The 10,054-nt window shown below is 40.9% G+C and overlaps 1 protein-coding gene across 6 annotated transcripts; it reads right to left on the bottom strand.

Annotated features, from left to right (window-relative positions):
- Window positions 1-221: 221 nt before the first annotated feature.
- Window positions 222-9,291, bottom strand: katna1 (katanin p60 (ATPase containing) subunit A 1). 6 transcript variants are annotated; one of them, XM_033648041.2, is made up of 12 exons: window positions 9,171-9,252; window positions 9,025-9,089; window positions 5,746-5,911; window positions 5,509-5,648; window positions 4,888-5,083; window positions 4,552-4,667; window positions 4,343-4,448; window positions 4,074-4,232; window positions 3,232-3,358; window positions 2,842-2,976; window positions 1,427-1,553; window positions 222-1,038 (listed from the first exon to the last, which is right to left on the bottom strand). In XM_033648041.2, exons 3-12 carry the CDS (start codon window positions 5,905-5,907, stop codon window positions 840-842), a joined length of 1,467 nt encoding a protein of 488 aa, XP_033503932.1. In that variant the 5' UTR covers window positions 5,908-5,911; window positions 9,025-9,089; window positions 9,171-9,252; the 3' UTR covers window positions 222-839. The 6 variants fall into 6 exon arrangements, with proteins under 6 accessions (XP_033503932.1, XP_033503933.1, XP_033503935.1 ...); XM_033648042.2 differs by having other exon boundaries at window positions 9,167-9,215; XM_033648044.2 differs by lacking the exon at window positions 9,025-9,089 and having other exon boundaries at window positions 9,167-9,291.
- Window positions 9,292-10,054: the final 763 nt, after the last annotated feature.

The raw sequence follows: 10,054 nt of genomic DNA, 5'->3' as shown, positions 1-10,054 counted from the left end.
TGATGCAGTGTGTGAGCCCCTCCCTCTTACTGCTTTCCTGTTTCTGTCCACCCGTGCACACTCAAAAGTTAGAAATCTGCCTCCTCACCTGGTTCAACAGAAGTTCAGCCACTTATGATTGAGAGTGAACTTTTCAACATGTCCTCTGGGTGTAGCAGTTTTTTCCCCACCAGCAGACGAATTGCTTAGTAAATAAACTTTGACGAAAAACAATGTTAATATCCATAATCACTGTTAGCTTTATTTATAGAAATATCTTGTTAGTGTTATGTGCTTAAGAATTTACATTTCCAAAAACGTGGAAGAACCACACAACTCCAAATAAAATCAAGTGCATAAAAAAGAAAAAAAACAAGAGCAACACTTGATTGGCAGTTAGCTCAGTTTCTCATTGTCAGATACAACGGTACAAAATAGCAGTGAAACATCTCTGGAAATAAACTTTACTGTCCGAGTGTTGCAGGAAACTTTGTGTCCTCAGATTTGTCAGTTTTTCCCCACAGCTACAGTTGGATTGGTCTTACATCTTGATGATTTCAGGATCATTAAAACAAGTAACGTGTCAATATTTGACTGAAATATCACGCATCAAGTTGACTCCCGGGTCACCTCTTTCCATTAAGACTTCTGCATAACATTAACATAATGTACAATAGGAAGAGGTGCCATTTTTCAAGTGCACATATTTACTTTAAGTATAAACCTACTCTTCAATATCACCTTAATGATTCAAAGAACACACAGACATAAGTTGACACAGTCAGTACTAACACTCACCATAACCCTATGACTCAGTCTCACAATAGTTCACATACAAGTGACGTGGATGCTGGTGTTTTTCAGCAGGACCCAAACTCTTCGATCCACTTCTCATACTTCTCCAGGTCGGCTGCAGACACAGATTTGGACACTTTCTTCAGAGCTGACTCAAAGTCCTCCATGGTGGTGGGCATGTGCATCTCGTCACGGGAAATGTTACGGATCTCTTCTGGCGTGAGGCCCTCAATTCTGCGCCTCATGGCCATCAGAGAGGCGTCCCTGCAGCACGACACAATGATTACATTTTGACACTTGCAGCAGAGATGTCAAGAGGCTTTCTATCACACAAATTACTTAAATTCCTTTACTCCTTTCAGCCCTTGCTTTTGTTCTGCTCTTCTGGACAGCAGCAAAATGAAGATTCAGTATCTTACTGTATTTTATTTTACTGAATGACACTTGGCCTTTCTCTGACAGTAAATAGGACACAGAAGAACCATGGGGAGAGAAAGGGCCATGACATGCAACAAAGGTTTCATCTATTGTAGCAATGACAAACACTGTAGCGATGATCATTTTTGATGCAAATGTGTTTTATGTGTAAAATAGAAACTACTGTAAGGATTAACGTAAGATTAAAGAATGGAGAACAGCAGAGATGGCTCACCTGCAAACAATGGTAATGTCTGCTCCTGAGTAACCTTCCAACTGCTCTGCGATCTTGTTCAAGTCCACATCGCTGGCCAGCTCCAGCTCCTTCAGATTAATCCTGAGCAGCTCTACTCGTCCTTTGGCTGCACACATACATGCAACAGTAAGTAGAGCAGGCAAGCAACTCCCTTTCTGCCCACAGCCTATAGTGTACACCATATCATGTGTAAACTGCCCCACTCAAGATTGGCTGGTTTACCAATCAGGAAACAGACAACTGCACTGCTACTTTCTCCCTCTCTCTCCTCTCCAACAGCGAGATAACACACACACACACACACACACATCCTGCTATGGTGCCTCCATAGCCCCGCCTTCTCTCACTTACTCACAGCGCCGTCTTCTCGTCATTAATCTCATAGGTACCTTTGCATACAGGCTTTTGCAGGACAGTTGTCTTTTGTCTTTTACTTGCATTTTATTGCCTTTAAAATGTATGACAATCTCACAGGCTTCTGAACATGTACACTACAGCGAAGGGGAATATTGTTTTCAATAATGTAAGATTTAATCATTATTAATTTTTGCTAAAGTTATTGTGCTGCTAACCAAGAAAAGAAAAGAGAAGTCGCTGTTGTCAGGTTACAGCCTTGTTATATTTATCTTTTAAGAAAACATTGAAACTGGATGCCTTCAATGTCAATTTCTCCCTGTGGTATCCATATCAAATATCAATAATTTTCAACGGTATTGTACTGAAGTTCGACATTCCAGGATCATGACAACTACCTGAAAGACACAAGTTCACTGCCTGTCATTTAGTTTGTGGTAAAAACAGCAACAGTGAATTTGTCTGAGGATATGCACCACTGACTCATATTAGCTGCAATGATGATGGCATGTGGTCCTGCACTACAGTCTGATCTTGAGGCCATCTCCTGTGCCAAAATCTAGTGACATATTATATATTTATGCTGATATTGTGCTCATTGTTGCACTTTCCTAAATTGATCAGTGTTTTATTAAATGACCAGAAACTGACATACAAACAAAGAAGCAGGCAGTATTCCAGCATGAGATTACTGCTGCTCAAAACTAAATATAATGAAGCAGCATGCGTGTCGGCTGTGTGCACTGTACTCGAAGGTGACAGGATACAGAATGCAAAGAATGCAGGGGGTCAGTGGGGCTCATTTCTGCCCCAGGGCCTCCAAAGCGGCTTTGTCCAGTATGAGCCCACATCATGCAGTTAATTAGGCTGTAGTTAATTTAGACATTATGAAGTCTTTCTATTTGAACCGTCTGTTTTCTAGTTGTTGAACAGTAAAAGCTCAAAGGTCACATTATTCTGCTGGACTCTGATCGCTCAATCACTTTCACTGAATGACATTATGGAGACTAGACTGTCAAGTAGCAAATAAGTGAGTTTACTTGAAGGCAGAGGGATGTAGATCCTCTTCTCCAGCCGTCTTCTCAGAGCCTCATCGATGTCCCATGGGAAGTTGGTGGCCGCCAGCACCATCACCATCTTAGAAGGATCATCGTTTTCTGATGCTCCACCGACTCCTACACCAAAGTCACAATAATGGAAAACTGCCTCAGAAAAATGAATGCGTTTTTCCTCCTGCAGGTTAAATAAAGTATATCTAGAATGCTGGGAAATAGGAAATACTGCAGAAAAGTTATGTTACCTAGTTTTAACAATTTTACACTTGTTAAAAAACAAACAAAACCTTTCTCTAATAGGGGATATGAGATAAGTAGTGAATACGATATTCATGGTGTTATTGTCAGAGTGCAGAAACATCTCAGGTATTTTACCATCCATCTGCACCAGTAGCTCTGCCTTGACTCTCCGGCTGGCCTCATGTTCCTCTGAAGTCCCTCTGCGGCTGCACATGGAGTCTATTTCATCAATGAAGATCGTCGTTGGCGCATAAAAGCGTGCCTGACCAAGACCACAATATATTATCAATATACAAATATATGATAAGTATATCAAAAAAGTTACACTGAATGTGAGAGCAGATTCCCAATCCAGAGTAGTTCCACACAACTTGTTGTACATTAATCATGATCTAGAAATCCACATAAAATCTAAAGGTGTATTTAGCGGAAAGACTCACAGACTTGGCAAACCATCAGCTTACTACATTATGGCTGAGACATCAAATTTGCTGCCTAACAGTAAGTTTACTCTCCTTTCAGCCATGGTTTTGTCAACAAAATCCTTAAAATACCTTGAGTAATCAGCTTTCTAGATACTTTACAGCCATCTGTTTACTTCAGCTCTTTGCCATGTTGTGCTAAGCAGGTAGTGTAAAGTTCATGTCTCTCAGACTGTTTGGTGGAAACACTATGGTTTATATACATGCACAGTTGATTAGAGTTGAAAGCCTGAACCATTTATGTGAGCAAGAAAACCAAAACAATGAGCTAAAAGCAGAGCTGCAAAAACGAGGGTTTTCCAACACAAGTGGCTCCCTCACTTTTCAGAATCATTTGATTCACTGTTGATATCAAAATTATCTGTGATCAGGTGTTTTTGATTGCTTTCTTAGATTCTGTTAATCATGCACAGAAACCTTAATGATAACCTGGAAACTAAATATGCCACAAAACATTTGAGAATCCACCTGTACCAAACACATCTAAAGTCTTACCATTTCAAAGAGAAGGCGAACTAGCTTCTCAGACTCCCCTCTGTACTTGGAGGTGAGCGTAGACGAGGAGACGTTGAAGAATGTGGTTCTGCACTCAGTGGCAACTGCTTTGGCCAAAAGTGTTTTCCCCGTGCCTGGAGGTCCAACCATCAGCACTCCCTACAGTTAAAAAAAAAAAAAAAAAAAAAAAAAAAAAAAAGTTTCTATGCATTGATACAAGCGATGTCTGTGACAAAACAAATAAAACTAAAATCTCTTTGAATCAGCACCTTCCATGGTCTTCTTATGCCTTTGAAAAATGCTGGCATCCACATCGGCAACACGACTGCTTCTTTCAGGAGTTTTTTTGCATCTTCCAAGTCTGCGATGTTGTCCCTAAGAAACAGATCAGACAGAGATGACACCTGGTAGACCTCATCCCATGAGCCACCGTATTTGGAAATGGGCTTGTCATGAACAAAAAGTGATGAAAACGTACCATTTAACATTTGGATTCTGAGATATAATATCTCTCTCCAGAGCTTCCACGAGGTCTTTATCATATCCTGTCCCGTCAAACTTTTTCAACTCTTTGTCTTGGACATCTGATTTATTCTGGAGGGCAGACAAAAGACATTATTGCTCATCCCTGTTCCATGAATGTCACCCATGTGGTCTGGTTTCTTCCAGACGAAAAACTGGACTTACAGGTTAGACGTGGCCGTAAACAAACAAGCAGCATGTGGATACTGTTTAATCAACAATGCAAATAGTTTTCTCTGAATATACAGTGTGTTATAAAATATCATGAAGGAGGCAATGGTGTGTTGTTCACCTTATCATCTTTAGCTTTGCCAGCAGCCTCTCTCGACTCCCTCTTTTCTTTGCCTTTAGGTGGTTTGCTTCTGTCTCCATTGGCCCCGCGAGGCAAGTGCCTCTGCTGGGCCCTCACAGCCACGCTCAGCCTGTTGTTGGGAGGTTTGCTTTCTTTATAGGGGTTAGCTGGCCGCCTGACAGGGCAGGGAGAATGTCTGTGAAAAGAGACGAGGAAGAGGGATGAAAAAAAGGCTATGAAAAAAGATGATTCAGTGTGTATGCATATCCAGTGTCTATCAAATGAATCATTAATTAATTCTTAATAAGTGTATTCATGCAACCAGACTTTAAAGTGGAGAAAAAAATCCTATGAACAAACAAAGAGGCAGTGTGAGGTTCACAGCACCTTTCTCTAGGGCAGAGCAGGAACAAAACAGGCTTATATCGGGGACTCGATTTACTAATCTCAATCATATGACAACATCAGGGCTTTTGTTCACAGACAAATAGCTCATACAACCTCCAATCATAACAGTGTTCACACAGCAGCAGAAAATTTACTTAAGCAAAGAATGAGAAAATTTGAAAACTTGGTATGTACAAGGTACAAGGTAGTAATGTAAATAACTAAGTACAATACCTCGGTTCTACAGGCACAGGCCTTATTTCATAGTCGTCGTGGTTACTGGGTTTAGCAGGCGTCGTGTCCAGCTGAAAGTTCTCCAGAGTCGACATTATGTCCTGAACCTGTCGATTCTCTTCACTGATTTCTTGCCACAACTGAGAGGCAAACACAGATAACCATCAGAAAAGCCAGGACTCTTTTTTGATTCAATCTGTTAAGTTTTGTCTGATGGGGTTTTGGTGCCATGTTTACCTGCTGCCATCTCTGCTGAAAACTGCTGTCCCGTACGGTGTACACATACTTCTTGATTTGGTCTAATAATCCATGATAGAGAACACTGGCTGAGCTGTAGTTTCCCAGCAGGGCGTATTCGCGGGCCAGCTTCACGTTCTCGCTGATCTCTCGTAGACTCATGGTGCTGTGGGAATACAGACAGCACCCGGCTCACCAACACCTCAAAACTGGCATGATATTAGCATGCTACATCGGGAAGCAGAGGATGTTTTATAAGGACAGCTCAAAAAAGCAGGGTTAGTTCTGAAAAGCCTAACAAACTTAACCAGGATGATGCTGTCTCATAAAGCCAATATAGCGCTAATGTGATCAGGCTGTGCTTTTGTCCCCCATCACTTAAACTGAAATCACCTTATAATGGGATTTCTGATGATTACAGCAACCAGTAACACTTTAAATGTAAACACAAGCATGTCATTATTGTTTTAAAGTAGACTTTTGATGAATTATGAAATTTTTGTTTCACCATTCTTATACACTGGATCCATACTAGTACAATACTGATCTTGTAAAGCGGATCATATCAGCCAGATAAGACATTACAGTGTTTTCATCACTGTCAATACAAAATTCTGTGTTTCCACTATCAGTCACAGCAGGTTGGCGACTCAATTTTTACTGCCACTGGAATCCTTGATGTATGATATTGTCTTCATTTATCCCCATACACATGGATGGATTACTGAACGGGCCTACCGGGCAAAGTAAAAATGCAAAAATGTCACTCAAGTTAACAAGTACCAGGAACAGACTGCAACTGAGACACAAAACACACCAGAAAGAGAGGCAAAGGAGCGGCAAAGACGCGCAAAGTAACTCTTAGAAAGGGGCAAAACAACCACAAAGAGACACAACATGACTTCAAAGAGACACAATATGACCACAAGGAGATACAGAACAACCAAAACTAAACAAGTTAATTTAAAAACCCCTTTTATACTGCCTTGTCAAGGTGAGAATATCACACCGTTATGCTACGCCATTCTGTATAAAAAGGTCCAATCATGGAATGGGGGGGTGGAGCTGTCTCTCCCAAGCTTGCAGCAGCGATAGTAACAGTGCCGAAACGATGTCTGTGTCAAAGGGACAGCCTTTAGGATGGGACTATGGAAGGGACGGATATGATGTTTTGATGAAGTATTATGTGTGTGACCCAAGACCACGAGATTTAAAAAGCAGCTGATGGTAGTTAGCAGCTAACTCAAAGAAGTACAGCGGCCAAATATATCTGCAAATTGTAAAACAACGAGGTCCAAGCTCCTTACCCTCTGAGCAATGGGTGAGAGCAACTGTCATATAACAGGGACAGTAAATAATTATTATCTTTATGTTAATGCAGTTATAATTGTTTAGAAAGCTCTGCCAACCCATTTGTTATATGCCACACTAGAGGCCGACACTCAGTACATTTACATGACACTTGAAAAAAAAGAATTATTGCCTTAATCCGACTATAACTGGACAACTGAAGTGCATGTAAACACGTTACTCCGACTAATATCGGAGTTCTCCAACTCCGATTAAGACACCCAGATAATGTGATTGGAATTCGATTTTCTCCGGCATGTATACGCCTTAATCGGAGTTAAACTAGACAATGCATTTGCGCATGCTCCACACCCCGGAATATGACCCCGGACGGCATACGGCGTTCTTGTCTGCCTCTTGAAATCACCATGACCGCGAAGGATAGCGTGCACCTTATCTGCACAATCAGTAACGCGTACATTACGTACGAGATGAACAAAGCTGTACGATTATCCATCTTGCTGTTGTTCGAAAATGCCGTTCTGCCGCCTGACTCCAGTTGTTTATTATTAAGTGGTGTAATAGGTCAACTGGAAAGGGGGCCGTATTAACCCGCTGAAACGACGCATATCGCCACCTAGTGTTGAGAAGGAGGACACGTTCCCGTCAGTAATTCGATTTTCTCAGTTGCATGAAAACTGGGACAAGGACAGAAGTCTGATTAGACGCCAAAATCGAATTTTGAGCATAGCTCGATTAAGTTGTGCATGTAAACATACTGACTGTTGTTTTACATGTCACGCCTGTCATGCCTCTTTTGATTGTGTGATGCCAGCATGCTGCCTAAAATCACACCGTTGTTTGGTTCTGTATAAAAATACCAAGACGGCACAGAGAAGAGACTTTGTAGCGCTACAGCACAAGCTCTGTGTAAAGAGAGCAAAAGAGACACAAAAAGACAACAAAGAGACTTAAAACAACCGCATGGATACACAAAACCTAAAAAAGATGCACTACAACTACAAAGAGACACAAAACAACAAAACAGAGGCAAAACCACCACAAAGTCTGTGTGTCCGGCATCGTGAAGGAGAGGTGGTGGGGCCTTTTGCATGTCTGTGCCCAGGGGCCCACTGACTCATAATACGCCCATGACCATACAACAGATATCAGATCAGTACTCAGTATCAGCAGATAGCTTGCGTATAGGTATTGTATTAAGATAAAAAAAGAAAAGAAGTGAGACATGTTTCTTCCAACAAAAAATGTGGGATATGACTATAAAAATCCAAATGAATCCGGGAATGATCCAGCCTTATCTTAAAGGTGCTAATGGTAGTGACAATCATAGTTTAAAAAACTTTTGTGAAAATGGCAGGATATATCGTTTCATACTTAACCATGACATGGTAAAATTCTAATTAAAATCAGATAATGAACATCTCTCAAACTGTGCAACAGTGGTTTTTAGACGGTCTTTAACGTGACCTTGATACAATATCTACATGCTATACACGTACATTTTTAATGCATGATGCAAATTCAGTGAAAGACAAACTAACTGGCTGTCTACTGTTCCTCAGTTTAAATTTGTGCTCCATGAATTAGCCGGAGCCTCACCCAGTTTAAACTCAACTGTTTGTGGCAAAGTGCGACACAGCGGTCTAACGAACAAGATACCAGCGTCTCAGATATGTGAAGAACAGCCTCTCTGTTTGTGTTGGAGGAATAAAACAGCTGTCAGGTGAAATAACGTACAACTATTTACTTTTCTAAACACGGCACATCATGTGTTGACTAATTACCCACATCCTTCACTTTGAATTTCAAGCCCGGTTGGTTGGTTGGTTGCCCCTCACTCGTTCAGACAATAAAGTGTAAAAGCACAGCTAAAAGTTATCTTTACACAACTCGCCATGTTCATATAAATCTACGAGGATTAACACGAGTCAGATTCTTCCAGAACACTAGTTTCTACTGGGTTTATACCTGTTCTTGTACTTTTCAGATGAACACACGCAGAGTCCTCGCAGTGGCTGTTATGACGAGTTCCGCTGTGGCAGTTCAAAGAGGCTCGTTAAAGAGAACAACCAACTGAAACACAACAATCAAGTCCGTGAACGCAACTCACCAACCTGTGGACGTTTAGTTCAGCTGATGTCACGGAAGTGAGCCACGTTCCCTCTCTTTATACATCCACAGCACAGTTCCGCACCCAAGTTTTGTTTTTTTCTTTCCTAGGATGGCGAAGGTATGACCCGCCCTACTTTGCCTTACTTTGCTTCTGATTGGCTCACTTTGGTATTCTCGCCCCAATCCTAACCAATCTCACCCCCACATGCCTAAATCTAACCAATCAGCTCAACGAAGGCAACAAGTAGTAGCCAATCAGAGGACGAGGAGGGCGGGTCATGCCTTTGCCATCCTAGGAAAAGGTAGGACCCTAGGACCACCATAGATCAACACAGTTGCACAGAAACCTAATTTTAAAGACAGATTCCTTCAAAATCTCTTTTATTTAAAATACATGAAAGACTGACATTTTAGTAGAAATACAAGTAAATATGCAAGATAAAATGTTATTGACACAAAGATAAAGTATTTAAAGTAATAGAAACAGAACTTTGTACTGCACTACCCTCCTGAGACCCAAATTTTTGTTTGGTATGTATTTTTAATTTCTCCGAGCTGTTAGTTTGGATTAGTAGGACCTATTAAGCATTAAAAAACCTTAACATTGTCAACAATAATAAAGTCCCAGTGTCCACAAACAAAACGATAATAAAGTCCCAATGTCTTCAAATGAGCCGACGATAAAATCCCAATGTCTTCTAAGGAGTACTCCCTAATCAAAGACGTCTTAGCTTGTTACTGTTGCTAAAATTGGTAAATTTGTTGGCATATCAAACTACAAACTATTAATTGTAAATAACCAAGTTCAATCGGTAAAAATGTGATCAGGTTTGTAGCTTGCGACCACAAGCTGCAATTCTGATGGCTACCATTTTGTTTTTACATG

The sequence above is a fragment of the Epinephelus lanceolatus genome, chromosome 13 (genome assembly GCF_041903045.1).
Source record: "Epinephelus lanceolatus isolate andai-2023 chromosome 13, ASM4190304v1, whole genome shotgun sequence".
NCBI classification, from domain to species: Eukaryota; Metazoa; Chordata; class Actinopteri; order Perciformes; family Serranidae; genus Epinephelus; species Epinephelus lanceolatus.
This window is presented reverse-complemented; position numbering and strand designations above follow the sequence as displayed.

Excerpts from the sequence above, each read along its gene's own strand:
- katna1 (XM_033648044.2), bottom strand. The coding sequence starts at position 5,907 with ATGAGTCTACGAGAGATCAGCGAGAACGTGAAGCTGGCCCGCGAATAC. Across the intron at positions 4,449-4,551 it reads CAGAATCCAAATGTTAAATG|GGACAACATCGCAGACTTGG; the intron begins GTACGTTTTCAT and ends TCTGTTTCTTAG. Across the intron at positions 3,359-4,073 it reads TTCGCCTTCTCTTTGAAATG|GCACGCTTTTATGCGCCAAC; the intron begins GTAAGACTTTAG and ends GGTCTTGGTCAG.